The sequence below is a fragment of the Salvia splendens genome, chromosome 9 (genome assembly GCF_004379255.2).
Source record: "Salvia splendens isolate huo1 chromosome 9, SspV2, whole genome shotgun sequence".
NCBI classification, from domain to species: Eukaryota; Viridiplantae; Streptophyta; class Magnoliopsida; order Lamiales; family Lamiaceae; genus Salvia; species Salvia splendens.
In genome coordinates, this window is record NC_056040.1 from 20799166 (window position 1) to 20819695 (window position 20530).

General features: G+C 37.9%; 2 protein-coding genes across 4 annotated transcripts; both read right to left on the reverse strand.

Annotated features, from left to right (window-relative positions):
• Nucleotides 1–120: 120 nt before the first annotated feature.
• Nucleotides 121–4054, reverse strand: LOC121746506. Its single transcript, XM_042140373.1, has 2 exons — nt 3892–4054; nt 121–2753 (listed from the first exon to the last, which is right to left on the reverse strand). Exon 2 carries the CDS (start codon nt 2682–2684, stop codon nt 429–431), a length of 2256 nt encoding a protein of 751 aa, XP_041996307.1. The 5' UTR covers nt 2685–2753; nt 3892–4054; the 3' UTR covers nt 121–428.
• A 4318-nt stretch (nt 4055–8372) lies between these two features.
• LOC121746473 (THO complex subunit 6-like) lies at nt 8373–12963 on the reverse strand. Of its 3 annotated transcripts, none has more exons than XM_042140313.1 (13): nt 12612–12962; nt 12506–12537; nt 12328–12417; nt 12100–12170; nt 11919–11964; nt 11429–11489; nt 10920–10973; nt 10828–10839; nt 10304–10343; nt 10044–10153; nt 9455–9565; nt 8766–8882; nt 8373–8659 (listed from the first exon to the last, which is right to left on the reverse strand). In XM_042140313.1, the coding sequence occupies exons 1-13, from the start codon at nt 12813–12815 to the stop codon at nt 8570–8572; spliced, it is 1038 nt and encodes a 345-aa protein (XP_041996247.1). In that variant the 5' UTR covers nt 12816–12962; the 3' UTR covers nt 8373–8569. The 3 variants fall into 3 exon arrangements, 2 of the variants coding, with proteins under 2 accessions (XP_041996247.1, XP_041996245.1); XM_042140311.1 differs by having other exon boundaries at nt 10759–10839; nt 12612–12960; XR_006039043.1 differs by having other exon boundaries at nt 8628–8659; nt 9450–9565; nt 10759–10839; nt 12612–12963.
• Between the last annotated feature and the right edge of the window lie 7567 nt (nt 12964–20530).

Consider the following 20530-nt stretch of genomic DNA (forward strand, 5'->3'; position numbering starts at 1 on the left):
TTCCAAAAAAACAGCAAACAATGCAATGTGTAATACACATTAATCAGAGAATAAGGGTTGAAGCTAATTTAATTGAAGAGATCTCAAAAGAAGACATAAACAGAGAATAAAGAACTCTGCTTTAGAACAGAAGACAGCAACTACAAAAATCAGGAAAGAGTAGAGGTAGGTAAAAAATATAATTTCAATTACATTATCAACATTCTGATTCAAAATGATACTCCATATCTCACCTGCGAAGCTAACAAAAAAAGTATGCTCTCATCCTTGTGATCTCAAGGCAGCTCTAACAACATCACTAATAGTCCTCTATCATTCAAGACAACTTGCTTTTCATCAATAGGTGAATGCCTCATGGTTTCTATTCCAATATTTATATTTCCTGATGGAGTTCATCTCTCCTGGGGGGACCTCTGAACTTCTTAAATCTACCCATCAGAGGACTCCAGATCCACAAACAGCTCCGTATTAGATCCCACAACATGACTTTTTCCTTTACCAGACTTTGGTGGAGCATAATCAACTCCTGGCTCCATGTTAACAGTTCCCATCTTTGATTTGGCGGGGTAGCACAAGTGATCTGGATTCAGAGGTAAGGCTGAAGGATCAAGTTCAAAAGAGCCAACGGGCACTCCTTCCCTTTCAGAGCCTGTCATTTTGTAAGAACGAATACAGTGTGAGAATCTGTACATTTCATCGGGCCTTATCATAAAAGATTCGGTCGTGCTCTGGCTAGTTCTCTGGAAAAGGCTCACAAATCCTTCAACTTTATCTAAGTAACAAACTCTTGCACCAGACAAAGTATTAAAATCCGATAGCACCTCAACAATTTCATATTTGTACTTTCCATGCCTAGCAGGCTGGGAGCTCCAGCTCAAATCCCAGTCCTTAAATACAGCCCAAACTTCCCCTTGTCTAGGATATATGTATAAAGAACCTCTCTTACCCTTCTCACAGGGCACTTGCTGAGAAAATATGAGTCTACTTGGCATTTTTTGAACTTTGCCAAGCCTAAAAGCACCACAACCAACAGGTAAATCTTCATCTATCCATTTCTTCTGAGTGTCATCTGCAGGATCAGCTTCTAACCACGTGACGGACAACTCAAACGGAGAGAGTTGTACCTTCTTCACCTTTGCATAATATCTTGGCATGCCATCAACTGAATCATAACAAGCCCAATACTGGTCAACAGCAAAACAGTTGGCATTACGATCCTTATCAAAATCACTGAACTCTGGATCATCATATTCAAATTCATCCTTATCCGAATCATCACCTGAATTTGCATCCCAGTCAGAGTCCATATCAGTTTCAACCGCATCAGCACCAATGTTTGGCGTACAACCGCCTTTTTCCTTTGTCTCGACTTCTATGTCAGTATCAGATCCTGTTTCTTTACTCTCAGACTCAGAAAATTCTGAATCAGCATGTAAACCATTTTGATTCTCATGCTTCACAGATTCTCCATTCAAACCATTATCTTCTGGTAACTTGTTCCCTTTAGATCTCTTGCAAGACCTAGGAACAGCAACATCATCATCACCAGCACCTTCATTGTAGGACACATTCTGCCTTTTTCGAGATGATCTTCGTGGAAAATGGACATTAGTAGGTCCAGAATCTGGATCAGTTGCAACATCATTGACATCTTCTAGGTCAGATTCACTGGAGGTGTCGTAACTCTCACTAGATTCTGAAGAATCTGAACCCCTTCTTCTTCCCTTCCTTTTGTTCTTTCTGTTGCCATCTTTCCTATTATTTCGATCACCACTGCCTGTCCGATCTTCCTTTCCGCTTCTTTTGGCCTTCAATTCTCCATTGACATTTGCAGCTCTTTCTACCCCCTTATCTTTGAAAATAGTTTCTGTCCGAAAACTTGGTTGGGGTCGAACTGTTTGCTTGTTGGCACACCACTGAGATGCCATTTGCGATGCCGAATATCCCATGCCATTTTGAACACCCTGTTTACTTCCACCATAAGTTGGTATCCCGTTCTGAGAACCTTGAGCACCAGTTTCAAAAACACTAAAATTATTTAAGCATTTCGGGCAGCACAATGTTGTGTTCACATGTTTTCTATCTAATTGGTACTTAAAACAACAAAATGGGCAACTTGTGCAGAACACTTCCTGCCTGGCAGAAAAGCTCGACTGTGTGGTTTGATGTGGATTCGTACTGCGAAAACCATTGGTAACTTTGATCTCAGGTCCACATTGATCGTTAAACTGAGAAGTTTTATTTAAGTGATGATGTGGAGGAACTACTTTAGCAGATCTAACCATTACCCTGATCTTCTGATCATATAAAAACTTCTTTTGGGGGTCTGAAAGCACAGCATTTGCTTCACAGATCAACTTAAAAGCAGACTCTGCACCAGGAAATCGATTCTTATCAGGATGGAGAAAAAGAGCAAGCCGCCTATATTGTTTCTTGATTGTCATCTCATCAGAGAACTTTGCAGCTTGAAGAAGTCCATACCAGTCCTTTTCAGATCCAGACACCATTTTTTTTGCTGCACAATGAACATCACAGATGCTAAGCAGCTGGGTAATATTCTCAAGTTCTGGGTAAAGATTCTGTGCCTTCAGTGCAATTTTCTGAGCCCCCTCAAAGTCATTGTTTTTCATTTTCATCTCAGCCAGTTCCCTGGCCCGGATAGCCTCATCTTTGTTGCATTCCATTGATAATATAAAGATACAAGATTGTCTAGCAGTGAAATACCCCAAACAATATAGCTTGAGTGCTTGGACCTGCAACCAAATTGACCCTTTTTATAAAACAATACTCCATAGTAAACACACACATGTAATAGTTATGGGTAATGTTCTCAGAAAAAATAGTTATGGGTAAAGCTTGGTACCAATAAGTTAAAACACAACTTCGATAAATCCCAGTTAGATATAAAGAAAAAGATACAAGTGGAATTCCACAGCCTAAGACAAATGCAGGAAAAAAATGGAAATCTGCTTGTATAACCTTGAGGTTTAAGCTTTCATAATTCCTAATATGATTGATGAAACAGAGCCACAGTACATTATCTCAAACTCTCACTGGGGCAGCTTGATAGCATTCATGAAACCATCAGTGCCACGTGGCAAAACAATCAAATACATCCAAACGAAATTAAAACGATATAATCATGCATGCTGTTCTGGCATTTACATAACATGGTACATTTAGTGGACAAAACAAAATTGGAGTTAAAATATTCTTCAGAGGTAGCATTGAACTCAATGCCCTGCTTGTAACTTATCATCATGCAGAAACAGACTTGAAACTTCAACCACAGGTACAGATATCAAATAGTAACATTCAATTCAATTCCAAACTCCTAACTAGTGGCAGAGCCACCTGACCTCTAAGAGGGGCAAATGCCTATTCTCTACTCCTTAAAATTTCCTCACGTACATTTTTGCCCCTCCTAAGTTGAATCCCTGGCTCCGCCCTGCTCCTAACTATCTTAAAAAAACATACACTTAATAGTAACAGATTTACACAACTATCGATCTTAAGGAGCCAGAATGTTAAACTAAAAGGGAACTCCTTGAAATTTTACAAAATCTGTAATTATACTGCATACCATTTTATGGCTGTCCCTATCTAAACAATTAGTTTGCTAATATTCAGGTCATTAAACACAGGATGCCAACTCAGAGCAAAACTAGCACCATATCATTATTGAATTTATGCTATAGAAAGAGTTAATAAGCCAGGTAAAAAAAAGTAAATTGCTGGAATATCAAACAAAACCCTAGAAACGGACGAGATTGTGAATTTGCATACTCATACAACCCCAAACAAGCAGACAGAAACTACAACAGGAGACGATTTTCACAAAGCAAACACAAGCAAATATATACATGCAGGTGATCATATACCCAAACTCACCTTTTATCTGTTCCGTCAATTGAAAGAAGAAGCAGTTTGAAGATGCAGAATGAAATGGGCGAGAGAAATTTAAAAGATTTTGCAAAGATGAGGTACACAATGAGGGTGGAGAGTGGAGGGAAATTGTAGAGTGAAATAGCTAAGAGAGAGAAGAATATTTGAGTAATTTCATTTGCCTCAATTCCAATGAAAATTAAATGAAGTATGCCACTTAGTGTAGATACAGTTGCATATTGTCGTGTAATGTCTAGATGCAATTTGCCAACTTTAGATTATAGACAATAAGATTGGGCCAACAGTAATTGGATCAAGGCACAATATCCTTGGGCTGTTAATTTGAAAAAAATATATTCAATTTTTATTTTAGACATAAAAAAAATTATTTCAATCATAAACATACGACCAAAATACGAATTTAATCTAAAACATTTACTTTTTGAAAAACAGGTCCATAATAAATGAAATTCTTATCGGAATGGTCCTTTTTGTTATGGTTCCGTAAAAAAAGTTACGGCCATGCTACTGTGCAATTAGTGTTGACCATTAGTTTTTTACGGAACAGTAAAAAAAAGGACTGCTTCGGCTACATTTTTATTTGTTATGGACCTGATTTTCAAAAAGTTAATATTTTGAATCAATTTGTATTTTTATCATATAATTAGCACTAAAATTGACCTCTAAAATTGACCTTTACTAAAAAATTAATAATAGTTGGTTTCAAATGTCTCAACATTTACACAAATTCATTATTTTTAATGTAGTCATTTCTTTCCAAATTCTGCTTTTTACTATCAATATTTTAAAATTTATCCATCAATTAATGAATTAATTTATTTTGATATTACAACAAATCAAATCCGATTTGAGTGCTGATATGACCTGATAATGTATTTACATGGAACTATCAAATGTCAAAACAAAAGTAATATTGTAGGCAACAAAACGATATTATATATTATACTACTTATTAAATAAAAAATCATTCGGTGTATACTCTTTCATCTCATTTCTCATGTTCTATACACCTCATCAACCTCTCTCTATATAAATCATATTTTAAGCTAACCGGAAGCTTGATTAGTTGTAAAAAAATAAATCAATAGTTTAAAATTCACTTTACAATCGTATACTTATAAAGCTAGTATACAAAATCATACTTCCTTCCTTGTTAATTGAGACGCTTTTTTTCAACATGGAGATTGAGAATAGTGTATTAAGTGGATCATGAATAAAGTAAAAGAGAAAATTAAGAGATGGTTACTTTTTATCAAAAATATAAAAATGACTCAATTAACATAAAATGGAGGAAGTAATTTGGTAAAAGTAAAAATCTACAGTCAAAATAAATAGTAAAGGCCAAAAGTAGTCCTAAACATATGACGATTTTACGATTTTGATCCAGAACATTATCTTTTGAATTATTGAGTCCTGACCAAATAAAAACGGATCAGATTTGGTCCATTTTTAACAGAACTGTTTATTTTAACCATCAACGCTAATTAAATGAGATTTGACTAGATTAGTATTTCTAGTTAGGCTACGTTTGGTAGCTATGTTACAGTTAGATAAGAAGAGTAATATGGGTTTATTTGTGCATTTGGTAGCAATGTTACTTATTTGAATAGCCCCGTGTTTTATATCCGGCCCGCACAAAGCCCACTGAAAAATCTATGTTTCAACCATATATGTAACCCCCAATTTTACTATATTATATATCAGGATACCTAGTTAATTTTAGTAAAATACATTTTTACCCATCAATTTTTCTATCCTTAAACAAAATATAAACGTGCCTCCATATTTTTCCTCTTCTCAAAATCGCTATTGTCTCTCTCCTTTCATTTTTCTCAATCTGCCTCCCTTCGGACGACGAAATTCGACGATTCCGTTTATGTATCTTTTCCGCTGACTATTTTTGAATCAAAGGTTAAAAATTTTGCAATTATTCTTCAAGATTTATCTGAGCAGGAGTAAAAATCTAAACTTTGGAATTGGGGGAGAAGTTGATCGATGCCGAAATAGAGAGCGACGGACTGCCGACGCGTGCGGCGAAGTGACGGGACCGCAGTGTGACGGAGACGACGGCCAGAGGCGATGGGTTCTGAGCGAGATGGTAGACAGCGCGAACCGAGGTGTTACGGCGATGGGTTCCAGCAGCGGCACAGATCGCCAGAAAAAAAGAGGGATATTGGGAGAGGGAGACGAGGGAGAAGGGAGAGGGAAGGCGGCGTGGTGGCGCCATGGAGAATCGCTGGTCCGTGAAGAGGAGATTGAGGAAAATGGTGATTTTGGGATATTTGGAAATTGGAGAAGTACAGTAGAGAGAGATTGAGGAAGATGGTGATTTTAGTATATTGGAAATTTGGAGAAGTATAGTACAGAGAGTTGAGGAAGATGGAGATTGTGGAATATTGGGAATTTGGTTAAGTACAGTAGAGAGAGAGTCGTAGAAGAGAGATGGAGTAGCAATTATTCTTCAAGGGTACTTTAATTATTAACTTAAATTAGTGAGGTTAATTTTGACCATTATAGTTTTATCATTTTTTATAACTTATATACCAAACACTTAAATAAAATAACTCATAGTTATCTTAAGCTATCAAACACCCAATCAAGATAACTAAACTAATTGAAACTATGATAACTATCTTAAATTTTATCATGTCTAGTCGAAACATGACATAGCTACCAAACGTAGCCTTAATATATTTAATACTTGTAAACATTCCAGAATCCCACACTTCATCTTCTTCTTTCATCTCCTCCATAACCACCACCACACCACCTCCGTAGCCACCATTGCCCTCACGGCGCCTGTAGCCAACACCGCCGCTGTCGCCGCCTCCGCCATCACGGAGAGGTCATCCAATTCCTGGCCGTTCATACATAAGATAGGAGAAAGTGTTTAATTAACTCTAAAAAGCCCGATTCAGTAAACTACTTATGCGTTTCTTCTATCTTTCAACTCCAATAGCAAATTCAATGTTTCTTAGTGGCCATCGTCTTCTTCATCCCCTCCGCTGCTTCCATCGCCATTGGACGTCAGTGTTACACTTCAATTTTCTAACATTCCCAATTTTGAATCTGACTTTCCCTCACTTCACCAAAACTTGTTCCAGATCTTCATCATAGCATTCCCTTTTCAACTTCGTCATCTCACTGGATTCGCCGCCTCTTTCCTTTCCAAACTCTCCCCCCACTTCACTTCCCCTTGCCTCTTCTCCTCCACCTCTACGCACACATCGACCGCAGGCAGCCACTGCGGCACATGCTTCAATTTCCCCTCGTTGTACCACAAGCTATTATCCCTAATTGTCAACACTCTACCTCGACCGGAGCAAATCATCCTCGGCGGTGACGGCTGAGCGAACGAGGTTTTATCCACGTACTTCACAAACAACGGTGGCGGAGGCGGAAGCAGTTTCCGTGTCCTCGCCGTGATGGCGGCAGCGGCGGTGTGGTTATGGAGGAGATGAAAAAAGAAGATGAAGGGTGGGATTCAGCTGGAATTATTGTACAAATATTAAATAAATTAATTAGAAATACTAATCTAGTCGAATCCCATTTAACTAGCGTTGACTGTTAAAATAACCGGTTCCGTCAAAAATGGATCAAATCTGATCCATTTTTATTTGTTCAGAACTCAATAATTCAAAAGATAATGTTCTTGACCAAAATCGTAAAATCGTCATATGTTTAAGACCATTTTTTGCCTTTACTCCAAAATAAACCACAAATGGCAATTATCAAACCAATATCAATAATATGAGAGGTAAACTAGCATGAGCAGTATCATGCAACTCATGTTCGTATAGCAAAGTCGTGAGACCCGTTCTTTGCTAAGAAAGTAATGTTATTAGGGGAATATCCGAATATGATTCTTGAGAATATACTTTATATTAAAAAATTATTTGATTTTGTGAAAGAAAAATGAGAAAATTAGTTAGTGGAGTATAAGTCCAACTTTTGTATTACCACTTTTCTTTTGCATATTTAACAGGAGTACTAAAAATATAGTAAATATATCATCTTAATTGAGTGAAATGATCTAATATCAAGTAAATGGTGGCAGCACACCAGCCGTTCATCATATTATCTTACATCAAATTTATAACTATTCTATATAAAAACCTTAAATTTCAGATCGTACTTTTCTGGAAATATCATCATATAAAATGACCTCCAACAAATAATTACTATCATTTAAAAATAATTGAGATTAATATCGTTGGAACTATACCACTAATTTATTTTAATTTTAATTATTTAGTTAAATAATTTTAAGTGAAGATTAAGTATATGCAATGACCAAAAAAATAATTAAAGTTATTATGAATCACAGCACACAATCATTCGATGGGTTTACACGCTAGTTAAAATAAAAGGCTAAAATTTCCCCTTTAAATCATATACTCTCTCAATTTAGTTTACATAAAAAAAGTGGAAAAATAAAAAGTAAAGTTCAATGGAATGAAGTCAGATTGCGAAAAGAAGAAAGTTTTTGGAATACAAAAAGTAAAATGAACGATTTTTCGTCTAGTAAACTTAACAATGGGGGCTAAACTTTTGTGAAAGATTTATCGTCTAGTATTTGATCAAATGAAAAAGAAAAATGACACTCACAAATTAAATCTCATGTTGACAAAGAAGGACGAAGGCCATGAATATGATACTCAACTTATAGCCCCCTACAGCGAAACGTACACAAGTGGCTCCCGAATTGTGAGATCATGTCGACGAGCGCTCCATAACCAGATACCGCTGCTACCTGGGAAAGAAAAAGAAACATGTACGGGAAGTGAGCAGGAGATTATTATGCTGTTTATCATCATACATAGATTCAATTACAAAGGATATATAAGAACAGAACCTACCCCCGAAGGGTGCAAAGAAACGGAAAATGCAGATGTTGGAGCACACTCGATCTGTGAAATAATATCCCCATTCATGTTTAATCGTGTGAGCAGTGGTTCTGACCCAACAGCTACAATCTGACAAACGACATTGTCATGTAAGGCAGATGAATCTAAAGCAGAAGCTAAAGATGAAATGAAACAACTTCCTAGAAATAGGACTGTTCAACACTGGCGGGGCAATAGAGAAACTATAACCGTTTTCACAAGTAAAATTCCATAACTACAAGGCATCACAATGCACAGACAAGCCACACATTATATAGCAACTACAGATCATGCACTGTCCATCCAATACCAGAATGGTATAAGGTAACAACCACAAATAACAATCACCTATGTACAAAGACATCTAATTTTATTCATAAAGATTGTCAGTTTGAGCAGTTATAGGTTGAGAGACATTTGGATTTCTGCCTGCAGATAAAACAAGAGCAGGTGGGTAATTCCTAACTCTAAGTTTCTATTTAAATGAAATACAACCACAAATAACAATCATCTATATATCTAGAAATATCATGAGAATAACAATCACACTAGGAGTAGATAGCTGAGCCTGAAATATAATTTTGAGCTCTGGATCATGAACTATGAGCTTTCATTAACAAGGAAGAATGGGTAAAATAGTACGGAAGTTTACAAGACCTCACTTGATTTTCGTCAAATAGAACATCTTGGACAGAAGCCTGAGTTCTAGCAACTGAGACACATTCACGGGCAGGAAGATTCCAAACTGATAAAGACTGGCCCTTTCCACAAACCTGCAAACATACAGATATAAATGACATATATAATGGTAGGAGAAAAAGGAGAGAGAGGGAGGTGGTATTCATAGTCGGCATTGTTGCATTCACCAGCACGATTTCAGAAATAATTTCAAAGTTTTCAAACTACAAGCTAAAGGAAAAGAATCTATCCTTGGTAATACACGGGATTGCAAATAATGTAAATGAATCTCTACATAAATCTTTTCCAATAATTTCATTCACTGATTTCAGAAGTAGATGTTTATATTCTTGGTTCAGGGTTCAGGAAGTGCGTTCAAATTATTAGGCCACAACTAGATAAAAACTGGCTAAACATAGATGTTTTTCGCATTATAAACAAAATTATGTTCCCTGGAGATCTTATAGATGTGTGTACATACTCAATTGCATGATTTAATAATGTGCTGACATGTCAAATACAGCAGTGAAAGGAAAGAAGATATAAGTACACAATGTGCTCAGCCGCTCTTACCAACCAACTCTCACTAGAATCAAGAGCAATACAGCTAACACAAGGAAAGGAACCGCCTGAGCCTACTTTTTCTGGATTAATTACTTGAATACACTTCCCACTCTTGCAATCTATGACACAAGACATTGCTCAGTAATGTCAAATCATTTGATAAATAAATCAAGTACAACAGGACCCAACAAAAAATTATAACCCATAAGAAAGCAGAGATGCTCAGTTAGCCAGAGTAATTAGTAAATAGTAATACAGTTGTAACATACCCCATATCCGTGCTGTGCCATCTTCTGAACCAGTAATAATCTGAAATGCAAAAGGGTAAAATAATACTCAGAACTCAATTACAGAATTTTAAAGAAAACTTTTGGATTAAATGGAGATCCCCTTCCTCCTTCAAGAGAATTTTATTTTGGATTTCAACCTTAAAGCTTCTTAGTTCAATCTGTGAGCCGCAGCCACTACACTATATACTTTTCCATCAGCTACATTTCCTTGAAAAATTATTACCCTCTAGAGCTCCAATTAAACTCTTTGTTTTCTCTCTCATTCTTAATCATTCTATTAGTTTCCATCTGTAAGGAAAAATTACAGAATGAAAAGTTGATAGCAAATCAGAAAGAAAAAAAAGTAGAGAGAGCAAGTAAGAAGGGACAGGAGAGCTGAAACCAATCCATCAAAGGTTATAAAGGGGCAGCAAACAAAGAAGAGAACTCGTGACCTGACTACTCGAATTGCATGAAACGATACAATGTAGATAGTTTGAATGGCCTTTAAAAACCATCTTGACCTGGGATTTCTCCTGATTGGCACATCAGAGGTTAATAAAGTAGCCTTTCAAGTTTAATTTTTATAAATAAATAGCATCAAGAAATTCTGTACCATATCCCAACAATATGCACAAGAATCACCAGCAGCTGCATATATAGATCCACTCTACAACCAATGAGAAATGTCATCAAATTAACATTGTATTAGTACTATCTAAGACAGTAGTATCTGGGTAGTTAGAAGGCTGTACTAGTCTCAGTTCTCATTTGTATAAACCAATACTACCAGATAACATTTAAATAAATATAAGGCAAGCATAACGTTACAGCAAATAAGTTTTCCAATATCTGAATTAACTGCTGATGCAGTTAGTGGAAGTTAGAAGTATCTAATTGTTCAATTAATCTGAAATAATGTGTATGGGATGGGAAACACCAGTCACCAATAACAAAGTAATTGAACAAATTATTATAATTATGACTGACATTTATTTCTGTTATCTTCACCTAAAGGGCTAGAACCACAAATAAATAAAACAAACCTAATCATGTCAATGCAGCGTAATTAATAAGGCATGCAGGTGCAGCATTCGATCTAAAAGCAGGAAGAGTAATTCAAACCTGAGAGTCTACTGCAATAGCATTGTTTTCTGGTATTGGAGAAAGGGCACCCCAAGGACCTCTGCAAGCGAACAAAGTAACACAAGGAGGTTATTGATAAAAAAAACATAATTTATTGAAATTTGAAAGAAAAGAGTTAAGAATCAAAAAAGCAAAATAAAGAAAACTAACAGTTTCAATACTCTAGAAGCTGCACTACTTCTCAATACAAACATAATAAGCAAAAACAGATGGACACGGCAGTAGGAAATTAAGAAGAAAAAAAGTGACAATCACAAATTCAACCGTGGTTGATGGGTTAGCTTTTTTTGGGAACAGGTCAGGGTTATACAAGCTGATTTTGATTAGCAGGTTGGTTTGGCTGCACTATTAAGGTCTGCTTGTCTTCAAGCAGAGGGAGGGAGAAGAATAAGATAAGTAAAGGAAAGGAAAATAAAAGAAAGCTTCCCAGAGACATCTTAGAACTTAATTTTTAAATAAGATAACTAACTTATGTTGAGGATTCACCAAGTCAAGTACTGGCTTCATCTTGTCTCCTGCGAAATAATAAATGAATAATCAGTTATAAACAAGAGATACTCAAGGTGTTGAACAAAGAGGCATGGTGCTAGAATGATTCTGTGGCTAGGGATCAATACATGATGCATATTTAGATCTAAAAGAAAAATTACCTTGCTCGGATTCCTTGCTTTCTAATATTTCATTCCATTTCCACCCTCGAATCCGGCCATCATCACCACAACTATATATCAGCACAAATGCAAAAAAATGATCTTGATTGGTCACATTATATATAGCCAAACAGAACTTGAAAACAGAAGCCAGTGTGCACCCTATTCTACTCCACTCCCAGCAAGTTGAAATGCAAGGCAAAGTGTTGTTGCGACAAGAATAATTACCTCAGTACCAAAGAATCGTCATAAAATTTAACATCATAAGCTGGACCATCGTGCCCTCGAATCAGAAACTCTGGCTCTGCAGCTAACCAACTTCACACAAAACAAGAGTCAAATTCCTTAAATTAATCCATAACGCATAAACAATGATCACCAGCGCATAAAGAGAAATCAGACTCACTTTCGATTCCTGGAGCTTCCGCAGCCCATCTCCTGCACGGCCCAAAATTGACAGAATGAAACTTAATTGTAGTTAAGAAACACGAGACATGAAGAAAGTGAATTACGAGGCAGGCAGAAATGGAGTAAGCGGCGACGGAGCCGTCGCTGGAGGCGGTGACGACATGGTCGGAATTGGGATTGGAATTAGGGTTTGGAGCATAGGCGGTGCGGAAAACGGTCCGAGAAAGGGTTTCTCTCTCTTGCAAAATGACATCTCTATAGGAATCTTCCTCCCAATTCCGGCAATCCATTTGTTGTGCTACGCCCATTTCTTCAATCTTCCTAAATTTCTCTGCTTCACGCAGTGTTGGAGTTAGACTGATATAGTTTCAGTTGCAGAGCAAATGTATTCATGTTAGATACACATCCAATACAGTTAACATAAGCGTAATAATTTTGAAGCGAAATTCAAAATTATTATCAGCTGTTGAAGAAGTGCTTTGATATGGACAAAAACCTTAAAAATAAAAATTATTAGCGTATAAAATTGAACTTTTCTCCATCTTTAATATTTTATTTTCATGCTTTAAATTTTTTTTCATTATTAAAAATGTTAAAAGTTATAATTAATTAACTAATTATGTAATAAAGTTTAAATTACTCCAAAAAAAAGTAAGAAAAGTTTCTAGATTTTTGATGTACTATTTAATTTCTGTATTACCGTTGATTACGCTTGTTAAAAAATTATTAGTTGGACACACCATCTTATAATATCAACTTGGTATGTATAGACTCTAAACTAGGAAATTTTTTTCGATGAGTGACAACTAATACACGGTCGTATGACGATGAATACTAATGTCCAATCTAATTTTTATTGTCTCATTAGTTGGACGCCATCTTATAATGTCAATTTGGTATGTATAGACTCTAAACTATGGAATTTTTTTCGACAGAGTGACAACTGATACATGCTCGTACGAGGATGATTATTAACGTTCAATCTATTTTTTTTGTGTGAGGTGGTTTGAATTGTCTTATTTAGCTCTACTGCATTGGGTATAAAAGTAATCTCAAAATTAATTTAAATTCCAGGATAGATGAAATAATTGCCTATGAAGGTTTTCAAATTAAACTCCATTTAATTTGTAGAGAATGATTAAACGTGGGCAGATCATACTTGGTAGAAATTCTCATGCTTGAGTTTGAAGTTGTAAAGAGTATCGTAATAGTATGAAGTGCAAATTTAGATTGTGGCTCTTATTTAAATACAAAATCTCAAGTATCAATTTAACAATAGGAAAATGTTTAAAACAAAAATGCATTTTAATACAGAAATGTTGATGCAGTTCAAGTCGCTCAAGTTGTGCCTAGCATTAGTTGATCTGATGGTTGATAATTAACTAAAAATATGAAATGTCATTATTAATCAGTTTTAGATCATCGAAAAAAATATGGGTTTGATGACATTTGTAGATCATTTTAAGTCATTCTTTATTAAAATGACCTAAACAAAAACTAAACCTAAAAATGCAGTCCGTATGTTTTGTTCTATGTTTTTGTTTTAAGATCTAGTTTTGCGCATAGAGTGATTGCAACCCCTACTTCTTTGAGATATATTCATCGAGAATATGAATTCTGAAATTGCAACTTGCAACACTTTCAATGAAGCCTTACCGAACTACGGAATATGGATCCATAGTCCATACCACATCTTTAGGATAGAACATTAATTCCCATTCAGAGATCCTCAAAAAGTACAATTTCAGGCCATAATATAATACTATATTAAAGCAGTTTTGGTAGACGTAGAAATCATTAAAGATGACAACAGAGACTAACCTCAATATAAGTAGAAATTGTACCAAGAAGTGATTCATTTGGGTCATTAAGGCCATCCGCAATGGGGCGGACGATGGCACGCCCGATGGCGCGCATCGTCTGCGCCCGCCATCGTCCGCCCCATTGCGGGTGCGTGACATAGGCCGCGGACGATCGTCGCGCCCTATACTAAGGGCGCGGAGTATAGCGTGGACGATGTCCATCGTCTGCCCCATTGCGGCCTACGCGGACGATAGGCCATCGGCCGCCCCACTGTGGGCTACGCGGACGATGGCACGCGTTTTTAATTTTCTATTTAAATCTCGTTTCTCATTCATTTGTACATACGAACATATCGACTATCTCTTTACATATTCTCTCTCAACATCCAACCAAAATGAATCTCTCGGCGACGACACCAATAGTTCTACTTCGTCTGAGTCCGATAGTTCGACGTCAGAAGCATTAGATGCAGCCGTTGAAGAGGCCATGGCGGCATGCTATGCGGCAATGCAGCGCGAGGAGGAGGAGGCGGCAGCGGCGGCTGAGCAAGTCCATAGGCCTATTCGACATAGGACGTATGTCCGACGCGACCACCCGGAAGCTCACAGACGTCTGGTTGAAGACTATTTTGCCGATCAACCACGATGGGGCACGACTGTTTTTCGCCGCCGGTTTAGAATGTCGTGGTACCTTTTTCTCATCATTGTTCGGACATTGTCTTCACGTGATGAATACTTCACGTTTCGGGAGGACGGAATCGGCAAACCCGGCCTTACACCATTGCAAAAGTGCACGACTGTTATTCGTCAGTTGGCATACGGCACCACGGCGGTCCTTTTTGACGAGTACCTCCACTGCGGGGATTCTACAGGCCGCGAGTGTCTGAAGCGCTTTTGTCGGGGGATAGTAGAGGCCTATGGCGAAACATATTTGCGCAAGCCGACTGCCACTGATTGCCAGGGTCTGATGCAGATGCACGAGACGGCGCACGGGTTTCCTGGGATGCTCAGGAGCATCGACTGTATGCACTGGCAGTGGAAGAATTGTCTGACGGCGTGGAGAGGCCAATTCACAAGTGGATACAAGGGCAGCCACCAGACGATGATCCTCGAAGCCGTCGCTGACCATCGACTCTGGATCTGGCATGCTTACTTCGGCGTAGCCGGGTCGAACAACGACATTAACGTCCTCAACTCGTCCACCCTCTTCACCGAGCAATGTAACGGCAACGGCCCGGCCATCGAGTTCACTGCCAACAGACGGCAATACCATATGGGGTACTACTTGGCCGATGACATATACCCACGGTGGCCAGTTTTCCTAAAGACGATCAGCTGCCCAATTGGTGAGAAGAGGGTTTTATTTGCGCAAAAGCAGGAGTCGGCGCGGAAGGATGTCGAGCGGGCATTTGGTGTGCTCCAATCACGGTGGGCAATTGTGAAAGGGTCGGCTCGTTCCTGGTATAAGGAAGTCATCGCCGATGTCATATATGCGTGCATAATCATGCACAACATGATAGTCGAGAATGAAGGCGGAAGCATCACCGATTGGAATGAAGATGACCGTGCATCTAGCTCGTCCGGCACGTCGACCGAGACACCCGATAGAGGGTTACCGTTAGGCTTCAATGAGGTTCTATCTAGACAGACATCAATGCGCAACCAACAGGATCATGCGCAGCTCATGAGCGACATGATTGAAGAAGTGTTGGCTCGTAACCGCCGTCGCTGAGTTTGCGTTTTTTTTTAATTCGCATTGTAATGTATTAATTTTTATTAAATGAAATGAAGTTTTTGAAATTCATATTTTAATTTATTAGTTTTTTAAAATTCATATGGATTTTGTAAATATTAAAAAAATGACGATGTGGCGCGCCTTAGGGCGCCCCACTGCAGGTGGGGAGGTAGGAGGATAAAACTGATGACGTGACGCGCCATATGGTGCGCCTTAGGGCGCTCCACTGCTGATGCCCTAAGTAGACAATGCTTCAAATATCATGGCATCATACCTAAAAGGAAAGGAATGCAATTACTCATTAATTGAAACATTACTGCTTCAGCTTAGATTATGGAGTAGTACTAGTTGGCTTGTCCTATCCTGTCCTCCCATGGACTTTTCGCAGTCTATTGTAAGTGGACAGAAGAAGTGTTGTGACCACTGCAATAATCTTAATACTAGCTGGGAAAGTCTAATCATCCTCACGACTTTCTCGTATCCATCCATCCCTCCCTCTTAGCTCTTCCTTCCTGCGCCGACACTACGACATTCGCCCCGCCCCTATCTCCTGAATTCATAAGGGATCTCAGTTAGGAGCAAAGCTCAAAGCTTGTGATATGGTTAACTAGGTAATGCATTTAACGTGTAAAACCAAAACTCATACTCCCTATGTCCCCCACAAAAGATGTCACACTTGTGGGACCATATGGAATTTTAGAAGGTTTTATTTTGTGATTTATGTAGAAAGAGAAAATATAATATTTATATTATTGTGAGAGAGAATTTTTTTTAAAAATAAAAGACTAAAGTCCAAATTTGGTCATTTACACTTGCTTAAAAAAATTTAGTCCATTATATTAAGTTTGTTATCTTTTGGTCCAAAGTTAACATTTTCCGTTAAATTTAACGGTCAAACGTGATTTGACCAAATTAATGACTTATTTATAAATCTAATTAACCGATTAACCTAACCAATTCAATATTAAAATTTATAAAATATTTTTTTCCTATATCAAAATATATTATATTCATAAAATATTTTATACATATAATAAAAAATATTAAAATTTATAAACTATTTTAACAAAAATAAATAAAATATTCAAAAATTGAATAATATTAAAATTCATAAAATATTTTTTATCAATAATAAAAATAGAATTAAAAATTAAAATTTATAAAATATTCACAAATTTAATTTTTATTATAGGTAAAATATTTTATAAATTTTATTTTTATTTTACTTTTATAAAATATTTTATAAATTGCAAGTTGATATTTATTATAGGTAAAAAAATATTTATAAATTTTAATATTAAATTAATTAGGTTAATCTGACTAATTAAATTTTTAATTAAGTCACTAATTTGGCCAAATCACGTTTGACCGTTAAGTTTAACGGAAAAAGTTAGCTTTGGACCAAAACATATGGTTTGGGACCAAAAGGTAACAAACTTAATATTTTAGTCAATCAACCAAAAGGTAAAAGACCTAAAAGATATTTAGAGCAAATGCAAAGGATCAAATTTGGACTTCAAAATGAAAATATGATATTTTTAGTGTGACAATCTAAAAAAAAGTGAGATATTTGTTATGAGACGAGAGAGTATTAAGATACTTGGAAGCAAAGCTCACAGCCCAAAGCCCGCGATCTTTGACATAGCGTTTGAACGTAGTTAAAAAAATTTCAATTAGAATTTTCTTTTGTTTGCAATTCCCAATTTTTTTTATCAATCCAAAATTTGAAATTCTGGTTATTCGAACTCTTGGTTTGAAAAACCAAAAATGTATATATTCACTATTTTAAATTATATAGTCGATGGAGACGATAACCGGCTTTATTAATTTTATTTTGACTCTGAAACCGGCTCTAGTAATTTATAATTTATTATACTAATTTCAAAGTCATTAGTGGGATCCTATGAATTATATAGCCAAATTAAAACATTGGACTTAATTAGAGCATCCACGATGGCGCCCGTATCGGCGGACGTCCGGCCGGAATGCCGGAGTTCCGCGCGGGACGTTCGCCATTGCGCAGCGGTGACGCGGATACGGATGTCCGCTGCGGACACCGGAGTTCCTCGGCGTTCCCGGGACGTCCGCCATTGCGTTGACCGCACGGACGTCCGCGCGGACGTCCCGAATTTTTTTTTTTTCAAAAATTCTATAAATACGGCTTATTGAACTTCATTTCATTCGCACCACTTGTATTAACGAGTATCTCTCTCTCTACGTTTCTTTTATATATCCAGAATGGCTGGTAGTGGTAGTGGTAGTGGTAGTGGCTTTGGTGTGGGTGGTAGTGGTGGGGTATGATGACATAATGAGGCGAATTCATGCACGTGTGCGGGAGACAGCGGAGAGGGAGATACAGGCGGCCTTGGCGCCGGCGGTACCTCGACCCATCCATCATCGATCTATAGTACCCCGGGACCACCTCGCTTCACACCGTCGGTTGTACGAGGATTACTTCACTCCGGAGCCACGATTTGGGGAGAACATGTTCCGGGGACGTTTTAGGATGCATCGTCCGCTCTTTCTACGTATCGTGGGCACTTTAGAGCGTCGATACGGGTATTTCAGGGTGCGGGAGGATGCGGTTGGCAAACCCGGCCACACTGCGATTCAGAAGTGCACTGCCGCAATCAGGCAGCTGGCATACGGAGGCGCGACTGACATATTCGATGAGTACCTCCACATCGGCGAGACAACTGCCCGCGATTGCCTAAAGTATTTTTTTCATGGCGTTAGGGAGATATTCGTGGATAGGTATCTTCGGAAGCCTACCCCCGAAGATTGTCAGGCTCTGTTGGATATGCACGGGACTCAGCACGGGTTTCCGGGGATGCTAGGCAGCATAGATTGTATACATTGGGAGTGGAAGAACTGCCCCGCTACCTGGAAAGGGATGTACACTACGGGTTTCAGTGGCAAGAATCCCACGATGATCCTTGAAGCGGTAGCTAACTACCGGCCGTGGATTTTTCATGCCTATTTTGGAGTAGCCGGGTCGAACAACGACACCAACGTCCTTCAGTCGTCGCCCCTTTTCAACGACCAGTGCATGGGCGTCGGTCCGACCGTCAATTTCGTCGCCAACGGCAACCAGCACAATATGGACTATTATTTGGCTGATGGGATATACCCTATGTGGCCCGTCTTTGTGAAGACGATCAGATGCCCAACAGAAGAAAAGAAGGTATATTTTGCGAGTCGTTAGGAGGCAGCGCGCAAGGATGTGGAGCGGGCATTTGATGTGCTCCAAGCTCGATGGACGGCACTGAAGGGTCCATCACGGCTGTGGTATGCTGACAACATCGCCGATATGATGTACGCATGTATTATCATGCATAACATGATTGTCGAAGATGAAGGTCCAGCACTGACGGATTAGGCCAATGATGATGTTGATGTTGCGGGTCCAAGCCACGGCGTGGCCACCGGCAATGTACGTATGGGGATACCTCATGACGAGGTCGAGCGAGTCCGTGCATTTGCCGATATGCGCCAAAAACAAGCCCATATTCGACTCCAGAATGATATAATTGAAGAAGTATGGCAGCGGATGGGTCGTCGTTAATGGATTTTGTATTTATTGAAGTGCACCTTTTTTAGTTTTTTTTTTTTGTTGAAATGTACCTTTCTTTTTTTTATTTAATGAAATTTTTATTCCGTAATCGTGGCGAAATTTTAATTCCGTAAATTGTTTAATTTGGTGAATTTGTGAATTTTTATTATTGTGGGAAGTCCGTCGGGATGTCCTTGGGGATGTCCGCTACTGTGCAGTGGGAAGTCCTTATGACGTGGCAGTGCAGTGGAAAGTCCTTATGGCGTTGCAGGAGGTGTTTTTTGGATGTCCGTGGGAATGTCCGCTCGTTCCTTCATATTACATGAGTACTTAATACTATTTCTGTTATTTAAAAATCAAAATTTTTGAAATAACACAAATTCTAATGTATGATTAGTAATTAAGAGTAAGATCTAAAGAAAAATTAATTAAAAATTTTCTAAAATAAAATATTTTTAATTTTAGTGGAGAAACCAAAATAATTTTTATTTTTAAAAAATGAACATAGTACTAAAATAAAATGAATTTTAGTCAAATATGGATAGTTAGAGCATCCACAATAGGAATAGCCCAGCAATAGCCTAGCCATAGCCTAGCCACAAACTCCTCCTGCCACATCATAAATAGCCCAGCCATAGCCTAGCCACATCATAAATAGCCCAGCCACATCAATAGCCACATCACTAATAACAATTATATAAAAATGAAATAATTAACAATCACACAATATACGGAATTTAATTTACGAGACATATACGGGAAACATTAATAATACTATTAAAATTTTAAAAAGTACAATAATTTAAAAAGAGTTGTGCGAATGAAAATGACGTGCAAGGCGCGTATATATAGTGTTTCGGAAAAAAAAAATCGCGTTAGGCGGTGCGCTAGGCGATCCGGACGCTGCAATAGCGTCGAGCGGATTGCCCAGCG